Consider the following 14,379-nt stretch of genomic DNA (forward strand, 5'->3'; position numbering starts at 1 on the left):
CACATTGGCTTGTGTCTGCATGATTTCAATGTCTGCCTCCATCTTTATGTCGCTGTGTCCCCTCTGTGTGTGTCCAAATTTTCCGTGTCTTATAAGGACATTGGTATTGGCTAAGGGCCCACTCTCATCCACTCTGACCTCATTTTAGCTTGATGACAAATGCAAAGACCCCATTTCCAAATAGGGTCCATTTACAGGTGTCCAGGGTTGGGACTTGAACATCTCTTTTTGGGGACACAATTCAACCATAGGAACCCGCAGGGTAAGCTGGTTAGTGGGATAGAGGACACTAAGGTTAGGCCCAGGAGAGGAGGGAGCCAACACCGGGCTGTGCCTTTCATACCTCCAGCATTTTGTATGGGCCACCTCAGTTGACTCCACACTTTTTTTTTTTTTTAAGTTTATTTATTTATTTTGAGAGAGAGAGAACGAGCGGGCGAGGGGTGGAGAAAGGGAGAGAGAGAATGCCAAGTAGGCTCTGAGATGTCAGTGCAGAGCCCAGTGTGGGGCTTGATGTCACAAACTGTGAGATTGTGACCTGAGCCAAAATCAAGAGTCGGACACTTATCCAACTGAGCCACCCAGGTGCCCCTAGTTTTATTATTTTTTAAAATACCTTGGGGCACCGGGGTGCCTCAGTCAGTTGAGTGTCTGACTTTGGCTCAAGTCACGATCTCGAGGTTTGTGAGCTCGAAGCCTGGAGCTTGCTTTGGATTCTGTCTCCCTCTCCGCCTCTCTCTCTCTCTCTCTCTCAAAAAATGAATAAACAGGGGCGCCTGGGTGGCTCAGTCGGTTAAGCGTCCGACTTCGGCTCAGGTCACGATCTCACTGTCCGTGAGTTCGAGCCCCGCGTCGGGCTCTGGGCTGACAGCTCAGAGCCTGGAGCCTGTTTCAGATTCTGTGTCTCCCTCTCTCTCTGGCCCTTCCCCGTTCATGCTCTGTCTCTCTCTGTCTCAAAAATAAATAAACGTTTAAAAAAAAAAAAAAATTAAAAAAAAAAATGAATAAACATAAAAAATAAATAAATAAAATACCTTGACGTATGCAGGGAAATAACATTTTTAGGGGGTCATGGTACAGTTTTGGAAATTATTGCACCCTTGTAAGTAAATGATACTATTGAACTAGATTACTTTAAAGCTGCAAAAGTCATAGTTTATAGGTTAATATATGTGTGTCTGTTGCGGGGGTTCTGTATACATGGAAATAAACAGGAGTTGTAAGTGTTGTATAAAATATCTTACAAAAGGCAAGTGTCATGGTATATGCAAGGCACATACATATTTGAAAACACACTTGTGCCCACAATTTACTCACAGTTACATGTGGATATGAATGTCCTGTAAGGAAGGTGTTACGTGTTTTAAAGAAACCACTAATTTGGGGGCACCTGGGTGGCTTAGTCGGTTAAGCATCCGACTTCGGCTCAGGTCATGATCTCATGGTTTGTGAGTTCGAGCCCCGTGTCGGGCTCTGTGCTGACAGCTCGGAGTCTGGAGCCTGCTTCGGATTCTGTGTCTCCCTCTCTCACTGCCCCTTTCTCTTCCCCGCTCTGTTTTTCTGTCTCTCTCGAAAATAAACATAAAAAAAAAAAATTACCACTAATTTCAAGAGGTGAAGGGGAGTGGAAGGTACAGGCTTCTACTTACGGAATGAATAAGTCATGGGGACGAAAGGCACAACATAGGGAGTACAGGCAGGAGTTGTCCCAGTGTCATGTGGTTTCAGGCAGTAGCTCCAATTAGTGCTGAGCATAACATGACACAGAGACTTGTCAAATCACTGTTGTACACTTGAAACTGATGTAACATTGTGTGGCAGATGAACTGCAATGAAATATATATATGTGTATCAGCAACTTGTACATTACGATGTACGTACCATGAATAACTGACTATAGAACATCTAATTTATTTTAGAGTTTTTCTAATGTAAATATGTGTGTACATTATGATACATGTACATGTTAATGTATATCTATATTATTGTTTACATATGTGACATATTTATACACACATGCCTATTACATGCATTATGTGTATATCATATGTGTGTACATATAATATGTGCTCACAAAAACGGATAAATTTACCCAGTTTTAAGAGGATTTTTTTTAGAACCAGATTTGGGCTGTTATGTTTTTTGACATCTTTTTATTATAGTCTTTGATTTTCGTTGTATATAAGTTGGCATCATACATAATACTGACTCGATAGAATAGTATTGATATGATGACCTACTATTTTAGAGTTGTCAAAATTGTACATTTATTGTGCAAGTTTGGGACTCAGGTTAATGAGTCAGAGTATTCTGAAAGAGAAGGGGTTGATATGTACATTCTTGTCATTTTATTTTATTTTATTAATTTAATTTAATTTAATTTAATTATTTTGAGAGAGAGAGTGTGCATGCGTGTGTAAGCAGTGGTGGGGGGTGAGGAGCAGAGGGAGAGTGAGAGAGAGAATCTTAAGCAGGCTCCATGCTCAGCACAAAGTGCGACATGGGGCTTCAGCTCTCAAACCGTGAGGTTGTGACCTGAGCCGAAATCGAGAGTCAGACGCTTAACTGAGCCACCCAGGTGCCCTGACAATCTTGTCATTTTAGACTGGCAGGGACAGGAAGCTGTGACTTGCATATACAAATCTTTAGTTTGTATGCAGTGAGATGCCATAGCACATTTGGTACGTTTAAGAGCCTTTCATTTGCCTCCAGCATTAATTGTCTGAATGTTAAACAAAAATTTTTTAATTAAAAAAATGAAATTTTAAATGACACCTAATTAATTAAATTTTTAATTAAAAATGTTTTTTTCACAACTGTTTTTTGAGGTAGGTGGTCTTATCTCTGTTGTAGATGAGGACATTGGGGTACTTTGTTTAAAGATCTTATGCTCTGAGGAAAGACAGGAACCTGAAACATGAGTCCTTTGATCCATTTTTGCATGTGGAATGTATTACATATGCTGAAAAGTTAAAAAGAAAATTCTAAAACGAACGCCTGCCACCCAGGTTAGGAAGGATTGTAATTCCTTACATGTTCCCGTGAGACCCTCCCACCCCAGAGGTGCCTGTTGTCTTGTGTTCTGGGGCTGCCATAACAAAGTACCACAAACCGAGTGGGTTAAAACCACAGAAATTTATTCTCTCAGTTTTAGAAGCCAAAGTCCAAAATCCAGGTGTTGACTGCATTGGTTCCTTCTAGAGTTTCTGAAGGAAACTCCTGCTTTGCCTTTTCCTACTTTTGGTAACTCCAGGCATTGCTTGGCTTATAGATACATTATTTCACACTCTCCTCCATCTTTCACTTGACCATGACCTTCTTCCAAAGACACTAGTGATGGGGGGCGCCTGGGTGGCGCAGTCGGTTAGGCGTCCGACTTCAGCCAGGTCACGATCTCGCGGTCCGTGAGTTCGAGCCCCGCGTCAGGCTCTGGGCTGATGGCTCGGAGCCTGGAGCCTGTTTCCGATTCTGTGTCTCCCTCTCTCTCTGCCCCTCCCCCGTTCATGCTCTGTCTCTCTCTGTCCCAAAAATAAAAAAAAAAAAAAAAACGTTGAAAAAAAAAATTAAAAAAAAAAAAAAAGTCACTAGTGATGGGATTTAAGACCCACTCTCAGTCCAGGACAATCTCCTCTTGAGATCCTTACACTAATTACCTCTAAAAGACCCTTTTTCCAAATAAGGTCCTATTCAAAAGTTCTGGGTAAATCTTTTGGAGGGTCACCATTCCACTGCCATCTTGAATTTTGTTTATCCTTTCCTGGTCTCAATTTAGGGTTTCCCACCTCTCCCTGCATCCCTAAGCCCTGTTAAGTTGTGAAGAACTGCACCTATCGCCTCCCTAAGGGAGGGAAGGGCATTGTGGGCAGTTTGTGAAGCCTCTGCAGAGAGAGAAGCTGAAATAGTGCATGGCTCAAGCTCTTGGTCCATGATGAAGGGAGACTCACAAGAAACAAATAGATAAAAGGAGACAGAGAGAGAGAGAGAGAGGAAGAAATGAAGTTCTTGTTCTTGTCAGGTTGGAGGAAGTATATGAGATTTAAATTCATATCTTACATTGCTTTGAAAAATAATTTATTGTGGGTGCTTGGGTGGCTCTGTTGGTTAAGTGTCTGACTTCGGCTCATGGTTTGTGAGTTCGAGCCCTGTGTCGGGCTCCATAATGACAGCGCAGAGCCTGCTTGGGATCCTCTCGCTCTGTGCCCCTCCCCCACTCGCGCTTTCTCTCTCTCTCTCTCTCAAAATAAATAAAACCTAAAAAAAAAAAAAAAAGAATTTATTGAGGTGAAATTCACATAACATAAAATTAACCATTTTAAGGTACACAATTCAATGGCATTTGTTACATTCATAATGTTGTGCAACCATTACTTCTCTGTTGGTTCCAAAACATTTTCATCACCCTGAAAGGAAACGCATAGCCATTAACACTCATTCCTCATTCCTATCCCCCAGCCCCTGGCACCCACTAACCTACTTCTAGTCTCTGTGGACTTACCTTTTCTGTACATGTTATATAAATGGCTTCATGAAATATGTGACCACTGGTGGGGCGCCTGGGTGGCTCAGTCGGTTAAGCGTCTGACTTCGGCTCAGGATCTCGTGGTTTGTGGGTTCGAGCTCTGCGTCGGGCTCTGTGCTGACAGCTCAGAGCCTGGAGCCTGACTCCCATTCTGTGTCTCATTCTCTTTCTGCCCCTCCCCCACCTGTGCTCTGTCTCTCAAAAATAAATAAATGTAAAAAAAAAAAAATGTGACCATTGGTGTTTGGCTTCTTTCACTGAGTATCATGTTTTTGTTTTTGTTTTCCAAGTTTATTTATTTTGAGAGAGAGTGAGCAAGCAAGCAGGTGAAGTGCAGAGAGAGGGGCCAGGAGAGAGCATCCCAAGCAGTCTCTGAGCTGTCAGTGCAGAGCCTGATGTGGGGCTCTATCTCACGAACCGTGAGATCGTGACCTCAGCTGAAATCGAGAGTTGGATGTTCAACCTGCTGAGCCATGCAGGTGACCCGATGCGAGACTTTTGAAAGAAAAAAGTTACTTTTAGAATAACCAACTTTGTTGGTCATTTAGTGCCTGAGTTGTTTTGTTTAATAACGTTTTTATTGAGGTATCATTCACATGCCCTACAATTCAACTATTTAAAGTGTCCAATTCAGTGGCTTTTCATCTGTCCACAGAGCTGTGCAAACATCGCCACAGTCTGTTTTAGGACATTGTTATCACCCGCCATAAAAATCTCACACCTGTTAGTCATCCCTGTTATGTTTTAGGATCTGAAGTAGTCCATTGGACTGGCTGGCAGAGATTTAAGTGGCTCTGACTTTCTACTGCTTAATTTTCTCCACCTGTAATTATAGATGAACTTGGCCAATTAGGTAACAATACCTATCTTTAGGCACTTTATGGAAGTGTTTCATGTGCATTATCTCCCTTAAGGCTCAGATCAACCTGTGGGCAAGCTGCCATTTTTGTCCCCATGTTACAGATGGGGAAACTGATAGAGAAACTAAGAGGCCCAACGTCCAGCTGGTTTTTGATCCATGAAGTCTTTCCTTAATTTGTTGTGCTGATAGAGGCGACTGAGCTCCAGTCTTCAGTGCGGACTTGCATGAGCCTCTAGGTCTGTGATTGTTATCTACCTGCCCAGCAGTCCTTCCACAGCGGGCTTCGCAGACATGACCTTGTGCAAAGTTTGGAAGGAGAGGCTGCGGGAGGTGGGAGGCTGGCCAGAGATGGGGGAGGGTTTGGGTGCCTGTTCTTCTTTCCACTCCCCTGCTGTAATAGCAGCCTCTGCCAAGTGGGCTTCCCAGAAAAGCTGAGCAGAGCCTACCTGCTCCAGGAGCCCCGGGTAAGGTAGGAGCCAGCACTGTCCAGAGCAGGCCAGAATTTCCAGCAAAGTTCAGGGATGCCCCCTGGTGGATCTGCACTCCTGAAGCAAAGACAAAGCTGTTCTCCGAGTCTTCCCAGGATCTGTGGGGTCAGGAGCCAGTCCCTGAAGGCAGAGATCATTTTTCAACCATAGCATGTGATCTGGATTCAGTATTGCATAGGACAGGAACAGGAGTCAGGGGACAGGAGCCTGGGCACCGGATTAGATTGAATTGGCATCACGTTGCAGTTCTGCTGCTCATTAACTGGGAATTTTGGGTCTAGTTAGTTGTCTGAGCCTCGGTTTCTCATCTATCAAATGGGTATAAGTGAAGTTCTACCTCACAGAACCATAATGAACTTAAGATAACCTGTGGAGAGAGTTTACCTGTGCTCAGTAAATATTGACTATTCTAATTGGTAGAGTATATTCTGGACAACGAGCCGATCCCATTGTCTGTAAACATTAGCTTCCTCATTTATTTATTATTATTATTATTTTTAATTTATTAATGTTTATTTTTGAGAGAGAGACAGAGCGTAAGCAGGGGAGGGGCAGAGAGAGAGAGAGAGAGAGAGAGAGAGAGACGCAGAATCTAAAGCAGGTTCCAGGCTCTGAGCTGTGAGCACAGAGCCCAGTATGGGGCTCAAACTCACAGACCATGAGATCATGACCTGAGCCGAAGTCAGATGCTAAACCGACTGAGCCACCCAGGCACCCCTAGTTTCCTCATTTATAAGACAAGGACAGTCCTACCTAGCATCTGGGGTGGTTATGAAAAATTAGATATTGAACCCAAAAGATAGTAACACCCAAGTTCTCATATGTGCCTATGGGATTATTTTTATTATTCAGTTCCTACTATGTGAAATGCACTGTGTATTAATTCAGCAAATACTGAACTTGGGCCTCTTATAAGGCAGGCTCTGTGCACAGAGCTGGGTATATAGCGCTGAACCAAATGGGAATAGTGGTCACATCAGCATGTAAGTTCCGTGAGGGTTTTGTCTAGTTCAAGGGTTGGCAAGCTTTCTCTGTAAAGATCTAGAGTCAGTGTTTTGGGCTTTGCCGACCATTTAGTCTGTGTCAGCTACTTAGCTTATCCCTTGCAGCATGGACACAGCCAGAGACATTGTGTGAACCAGAGTGTGGCTGTATGCTAATAAAACTTTATATATGGACCCAGAAATTTGAGTTTTGTAGTATTTTCATATCACAAAATATTCTTCCGGAGGGGCACCTGGGTGGCCTAGTTGGTTAAGTGACTTCAGCTCAGGTCATGAACTCACGGTTCATGGGTTCGAGCCACTTGGGTTCTGTGCTGGCAGTGCGGAGCCTGCTTGGGATTCTCTTTTCTCTCTCTCCCTCCCAGATAAATAAATTTAAAAAATATTCTTCTTTTGATTTTTCCCCCTCCCTCATCACTTAAAAATGTAAAAACTGTTCATAGCCCGTGGGCCAGGTTTGCCCACGGGTTGTCATTTGCTGCTTTCTTTGCTCTTCTGTCTTGGAGTGGCTTTGAACAAGGTGATCTCCTGCTTCTTGTTCTTTTCTTTCTTTCTTAATTCCTCTGGCTTATACATTTCTAAGTTCCCATGGACCATGTATTTGTCACTGAGCTAATGGGGAACTGAGGTCTTTCCTTAACAGATGGTGGGCTCCTCATTCCAGTCCCGATGCTTGTTTTGTGTCCTGACAGATAGGAGGGGCCAGCTTTCATCCCCAGTCACCATGAATTTGGCAATCTGCTGTGTGTCTGTTTTCTCACCGCTCACAGCGCTTATTTTGGTTGTTCCTTCTATGTTGACTGAAGGTCTGGAGCCATTATTATTCCCATCTTACAGATGGGCAAGTAGAATCCCCGGAAGGGTTGTGGTTTCCTTGAAGCTCTGTTCGTTGCTATTGGTCCCAGCGCTAGTGCTGACCGCTCCTGTCTCCCAGTCCGGAGCTTGTTCCTTTGTCTCTGGGAAGCAGTGGGAGGTGGCCCAGCTCACTCCTGAGATGAGAAGTGGGACTTTCCTGAGGAAGGGCGCCCCTCATTCCTTTCAGTTCAGCGGTGGTTCCTATGAGAAGTCGTACGTCACATGTTGCATGGGACAGCCAATATTCCTCACTTATTTGTTCCGTAAGTATGTACTGAGCTCCCGCCATGTGCCAGGCTCTGTTCTAGATACTCGGGATAAAGTAGTGAGCAAGACAGACAGGACTTCTGTCCTGGCAACGATTACAGAACAGTAGGGAAGAAAGACAACAAAGCCAACAAAACATATTTAGGAATTGTGATTAGTCCCAGGGAATAAGGGGGAGACCCATGCATTTCAGTACCAGGTACTGTGCCTAGTAGTTCTGTGAGCATCATCTGATTTAATCCTCACAGTTAGCCTATGAAAAGAGATGGCAGGGCCACCTGAGTGGCTCAGTTGGTTACGCGTCTGACTTTGGCTCAGGTCATGATCTCACCGTTTACAAGTTTGAGCCCCGCATCAGGCTCTGTGATGACAGTTCAGAGCCTGGAGCCTGCTTCGGATTCTGTGTCTCCCTCTCTCTCTGCCCCTCCCCCCTCCCCCCAAAAAAACATTAAAAAAGATTAAAAAAATAAGAGATGGCAGGATGAAGATTCAGAGGTTCAGAGAAGTCAAGTAACTCCTGGCTTCACAGACCAGGGAGGAAGACTACCAAACAGCTAATTTTCTATAGAAATAAGTACTGTCCGGGGCGCCTGGGTGGCTCAGTCGGTTGAGCGTCCGACTTTGGCTCAGGTCATGATCTTGTGGCTTGTGGGTTCGAGCCCCGTGTCGGGCTCTGTGCTTGACAGCAGAGCCTGGAGCCTGTCTCAGATTCTGTGTCTCCCTCTCTCTCTGCCCCCCCCCCCCCGTCTCTTTCTCCTTCAAAAATAAATAAACATTTAAAAAAAAAAAAAGAAAGAAGTACTATCCTAGTGCTGTGAATAAACAGAAAGGCCTCGAGTGCCATGCTAAGAGATTCTTTAGTAGGCAGTACGGAGCATTGAAGGTTTTGAGCAGAGAGAGGAGTGTCCATGGTCAGGTCTCTGTTTTAGAAAGCTCACGCTGGCAGCACTGTAGAGGATGGACAGGAGGGGGTAGTTTGGAGACCTTTTAGGATGTTCTGGATAGGAGGGGGTAGTCTGGAGGCAGCTTAGGATGTTCTGGGCGGGAGGGGGGAGTCCGGAGCCCCCTTAGGATGTTCTGGACAGGAGGAGGGCGTCTGGAGACCGCTTCGGAGGTTGTCTTGGAGACTAGTAAGGGTGGACTGGACCAGTGTGGAGGCCACGCTGGTGCAGGGAAGCAGTGGAGAGAGATTCAGTGAGGAAAACCAAGTGGATGAGGTGACAGAGCAGACATGGCATATGGAAGAGGCAGGTTTTGTTCATGGGGACCCCAAGCGGGATCCGGGCCCCAAGCTGTCAGGAGCCGCCAGCACGTGCACTCTGCCCCCAGGCGGCCGTCGGCTGGTGGACGTGATGGATGTGAACACGCAGAAGGGCGCGGAAATGAGCATGTCCCAGTTTGTGCGGTACTACGAGACTCCTGAGGCTCAGCGGGACAAGCTGTACAATGTCATCAGCCTTGAGTTCAGCCACACCAAGCTGGAGCACCTGGTCAAGCGTCCGACCGTGGTAGGTCCCCGGCCGCCGTCCCTCTCCTTGACGCCTCCCTCCCGCCTCCTCTCCTTGCCCAGCCTCACTTGCTTCAGTCTTGAGGCCAGCCAGTGTCAGCCCCAGGGAAGGACAGGAGGGGCGTGGGGAGCACGGGGAAGGGAGGAGGTGGTGAGGAAGCCCAGTGGAAGGGCACCCCAAGACAGGAAGTGCTGACATCGATCTGGCTTTCAGGTAGACCTGGTGGACTGGGTGGACAACATGTGGCCCCAGCATCTGAAGGAGAAGCAGACAGAAGCCACGAACGCCATTGCAGAGATGAAATACCCGAAAGTGAAGAAGTAAGACTGCCTGGCTGGTGGCGGGAGCTGGGGGTGGGGGTGTCTCCTAGCCCGACAGGGTGCTGCTGGGATGTAAGGGATGGGGGTCCTTGGCGTGAGCAGGTTGGCGCCTTGGAACACAGGGGCTCTGCATTCCCCATCCAGATGGTCCTTCTTGGCCTCCTTGCCAGCTCTCCCTCGGGGCCTGTGATCTGAGTGGAGGGGAGGAATACTGGGGACCGTCTCTCTGTACTTGTGTGCTTGCCAGACCTTTATCTCCTCCTGCCAAGTGACTGCAAGCCCTGGGAGTGGGCAGACCATGGACACTTTGCTTTTGCCAAGGGCTAGGAAGGGATCCGGTGTTCTTTTGCTGCTTGCTGTTGAGATGCAGGGCCTCCGATCCAGAACTTTTCCCGATCAAAGCCCAAGGGCTACTTACTCACTAAACGCTCCTTAGCTGGTGTCTCGAAGCGGCAGGTCGGCTCTGGGCCGAGAAGATGGCCACGTCTAATTGCAGGGACATCACTACATATGGACCAGTAAGTCCTGAGACCAGTCGTTAAACATGGACAGAGGCACCTATGATCCCTCCCACATTCTAGAATTTCGGTAACGGACCCTGGGGACCCTTGGGGCTATCGGGGCTCTCTCCACCTCAGACCGTCTGTGTTTCCAGCTCCAAAATGGGAAGGAGATGCTGGCCGTCCCAGGCATGACCGCTGCTCTGGGCTTCCTAGAAGAGTTGGCTCTGGCAGCTCTGAGTCCATTAATATCTTTCTGCTCAGCCCTGCTGCCAGGAGTGCCCCCAGGAGCGTGAAGGCTGTGAGCTGTTCATTCACTCCACCCTGAATGAAGGGTAGAGTGAATGTAGATTCGGTGCCAGCTTTGTGAGAGAGGCCAGCACGCTGGCCCTGGCTTCTCAAGGCTTTGCTTTCAAGCTCTCTCTTCCTTTAATTATTTCTCAGGCATTTTTCCTCCCCTTGAAGCTGAAGCTCTTTACACCCCTTAGATTTGGGCTGCTTCAAACACAAAGAATGAGCTCAAGGTGGGGAGGGAAGAAGGGTTTCAGTTCTGTTCCTGTCCCGTTTGATCACAGCAAAATTTCTGGAGCCCTCGGGTGGGGAAGTAAGATGAATGAGACTAAGAGCCCCTACCCTCTGGAGAATGTGTCGTATAACGCATGGGGTAAGGTGCCATCTCATCCTAGGTAGAGTGAAACCGGTTCTGGGACGGGACAGGGAGAGGAGGAATCCTTTTTGGCTGGTGGCAGTGGGAAGTCCTCTCAGAGGGCACACTGCATCTAGGCTTTAAGGGAAGAGGAGATGGGAGGGACTTGGAGGGGGGTGGTGGAGGAAGGGAAGTGCCAGGGGCCTTGATGGAATCATGAGGGTAGAGCTGGAGGAAAGAGTGTGGGGCTCAGAGACTAGTTAGGGGTGGATCACAGCTCTGATCGATTGATTGGGTGATTCAGTCAGCATATGTATTAAACATCTGGTTGGTGCTGGGCACTGAGAATGCAGAGAGGAGAAAACCAGGTGAGCTCCCTGCCCTCACGGAGCTTGTAGTCTATCCGGAGACAGACGTTCATCCAACAATCAGGGAAACAAATGGAAATTTGCAGCTCTGTCGAGACCATAAGGCAGAGATCCACCGTGCTCCAGGATTGTGTACCAGGGCACTCGCGGTGACGGAGGGCAGGGCCGTCATCCCCAGGGTGGGGTCTCGGGGAAGTGGGGTTACTTAGGTGAAGAGGTCTGGGAAGAGCTTTCCTGGCTGTGTGCAGAGAGCCTGGTGGGATGGCTAGGAAGGTCAGGAAGACAGGGGCAGGTGGGCCCGTGGAAGGAAGGTTACTGAGGCTGGAGCAAAGTGAGGGAAGTGGGTGGGGGGTGCGGGACGGTGGGTGGGCCAGGCTGCTCAGGGCCTGATGCGCCAGGCTGAAGGGTCCGCGTTTCTCCTAAGAGCAGTCAGAAGCCTCTCTGAGATCTTAAGCAGAGAGGGATGTGTGCAGATATGCGTGCCACAAGTTGTGCTGCTGCTGTGTGGATTGAAGGAAGTGGGGTGGAGTGAGAGCGGAAAGCAGTGCATCGCCTCCATGGGGCAAATGCGGGGCCAGGAGGGAGCAGGGACTTGGATGGGACATGTGTCTAGGAAGGGAAAATAGCACTGGGGGACCTAGATTTCAATTGCCTTGCCCCCTTTAGATGCTTGGTATGTTCACCTGATAGAAAAATTCCTCTGAATAGTAAGTTCCAGTAATACCTTGAGAATCCTATCGAATTACCAAAAAGAGCCCCATGCACGATTTTCTAGAACCATGTGTCTTTGACTCATTGGTTGGATCGTGTGGCAAATACATTTACAAACTCTGTCAGTGGCCTTGGGAACTTGTTACAGGATTTGAACCTTGTTAGGAAGGAAGTTGTCACTTTGGGAATCTTCCATTGGTTTGGCTGTAAAGAATGCCGATTTCAGTTAATCAGCAAGGTAAAAATCCCGCAATGATGAAGTCCTCTGGGACCACAGAATAGTTCTGTGGAATTTAATTAAAATGACACTGTTTCTAGAAGTCAGAGCTCCCATGCTGACAGGTCACCTGATATAAGGTTTGCAGGAGGGAAGAGAGAAGTGTTACAGACCCATCATTGCCTTCTCCCCGGCTCCAGGGTTTGTGCAGTTTGATCGTGGAGGGGGGGGATTTCAGAATTTTAATGGGTTCTGGTTGAGATACTTAAGGCTAGGGGTACTGGCGGTTGTCAAGGGGGTGGCTGTAACTTTGTGGGAGACAAAAGATGTAAAGAATATGTTAGTGTATCAGTTATCTATTGCTGTGTTAACTGACTGCCCATAAATGCAAGACTCTAGTCTAAGTAATTGGTAGGCTACAGTGAATAAAGCAAAGTTCCTGTACTCGGGGGGCTTATATTCAGGTGGTGAAAAGAGATGGGCAAGCAAACAAGTGAATAATATAATTCAGGAGGTGATAAGTGTTGGGAGGACACCTAAAGCAAGGTAAAGGGAGGCTCCTTGCTGGCTGAGTTGGTAGAGCATGCGACTCGATCTCAGGGTCATGAGTGTGAGCCCCACATTGGGCGTAAAGATTACTATAGAAAAAAAAAGCAAGATAAAAGGAAAAAGAGGATGACGGGGCAGGCTGAAGGAACATCAGCTGCCCCGTGCACATCCGCCATTGCCTCCCCTCCATCTCTACCCTGCAGGGATGTTTTGGCCGTCCAGAATTATTTGTCTTGGAAAATTCCTCATAATCGGATAAACTGACAACTATTTGGGAGTACCCCTTGTATTAGTTGTTTGTTGATGCATAACATTTTCCTAAAACTTTGTAGCGTAAAAAAGACATCTTAGCAGCTTAAAACAACATTACCTCACACTTTCTGTGGGTCAGGAATCTGAGAGTGGCTCAGAGTTGCTCTTGGGCTTGTCTTGACTGGGGCTAGAGCGCCCATTTCCACGATGGCGCACTCACATCGCTGTTGGCAAGAGGCCTGAGTTCTTCACCTTGTGGGCCTCTCCATAGGGCTGCTCAAGAGTCCCTGTGACATGGCAGCTGGTACTCCCCCACCCCAAATAGTGGGGGAAGACAGAGCAAGGAAGAAGCCACAGTGCCTATTATGCCCAATTTTGAAAAATCACATGCTGTTCACTTCTTTTTTTTTTTTTTTTAACGTTTATTTATTTTTGAGACAGAGAGAGACAGAGCATGAACGGGGGAGGGTCAGAGAGAGAGGGAGACACAGAATCCGAAACGGGCTCCAGGCTCTGAGCTGTCAGCACAGAGCCCGACGCGGGGCTCGAACTCACGCACCACGAGATCACTACCTGAGCCGAAGTCGGCCGCTCAACCGACTGAGCCACCCAGGCGCCCCACATGCTGTTTACTTCTATCATATTCTATTAATTAAAAGTGAGGTACTACGTCTAGCCGACACACCAAGGGGAGGTGAATTTGGCTCTATCTCTGAAAAAGGGAGTCTCAAGGACTATGTGGGCATGTTTTAAAGCCTCCACAATCTCCTAGGTCTCTGGCATGGGTGTACCTTTCTCACTTAGGACCACTGGGTATTATAATGCCTTCCAGAGGGAAATTAACCAATCTTTTCTCTCCTCACATGCTGCTTGCAGAAATGAGGTTTGCGGCTTAATGGAGACAGGCTATGAACTGACAAGCAGTGAAAGGAAGGGGGACCCCACATAAAGCATATATTCGGCTCCCAAATAATTGGGAGTGAACCGCATTTCCTCCCTGCACCTTATGGGGGTGGCAGGAAGAACTGGGGAAAAAATTGGGTGTGAAGCTGAAACCCAGACAGGGTGTAGCTGGGTGCTGGGATGAGCAAGGTTCAAGGGCTGCCCCTGGCAGTTTCCGGTGGCTGCAGGAAGTCTTTCATCTCCTCTTAGGGACTCAGTTTCCCCTTCTACAAAGTGGGGATCCTGTCATCCCTGCCCCACCTCCCAACCATGCTACAGGGAAGATGGAGCCTACAGTGGATGTGACATGTGGGTAGAACAAGATGTTTGTCTTTGTGGCCTCGTGTAGATACAAGTCTCCAACTGCCATC

General features: G+C 47.4%; 1 protein-coding gene across 9 annotated transcripts in view; it reads left to right on the forward strand.

Annotated features, from left to right (window-relative positions):
• The window catches only part of KDM2B (lysine demethylase 2B), a 155,186-nt gene that overhangs the window by 48,822 nt on the left and 91,985 nt on the right, over positions 1-14,379 (forward strand). For all 9 annotated transcript variants that reach the window (XR_014135849.1, XM_081790656.1, XM_081790661.1 and 6 more), the window contains 2 exons: positions 9,325-9,503; positions 9,717-9,823. Coding sequence is in view for 8 of the 9 variants with exons in the window: in XM_081790656.1 (XP_081646782.1) it covers positions 9,325-9,503; positions 9,717-9,823 (286 nt within the window). In the remaining variant the exon portion in view is untranslated. The remainder of the gene's footprint in view (positions 1-9,324; positions 9,504-9,716; positions 9,824-14,379) is intronic.

This window comes from Panthera onca, chromosome D3, assembly GCF_046562875.1.
Source record: "Panthera onca isolate mPanOnc1 chromosome D3, mPanOnc1 haplotype 2, whole genome shotgun sequence".
NCBI lineage: Eukaryota > Metazoa > Chordata > Mammalia > Carnivora > Felidae > Panthera > Panthera onca.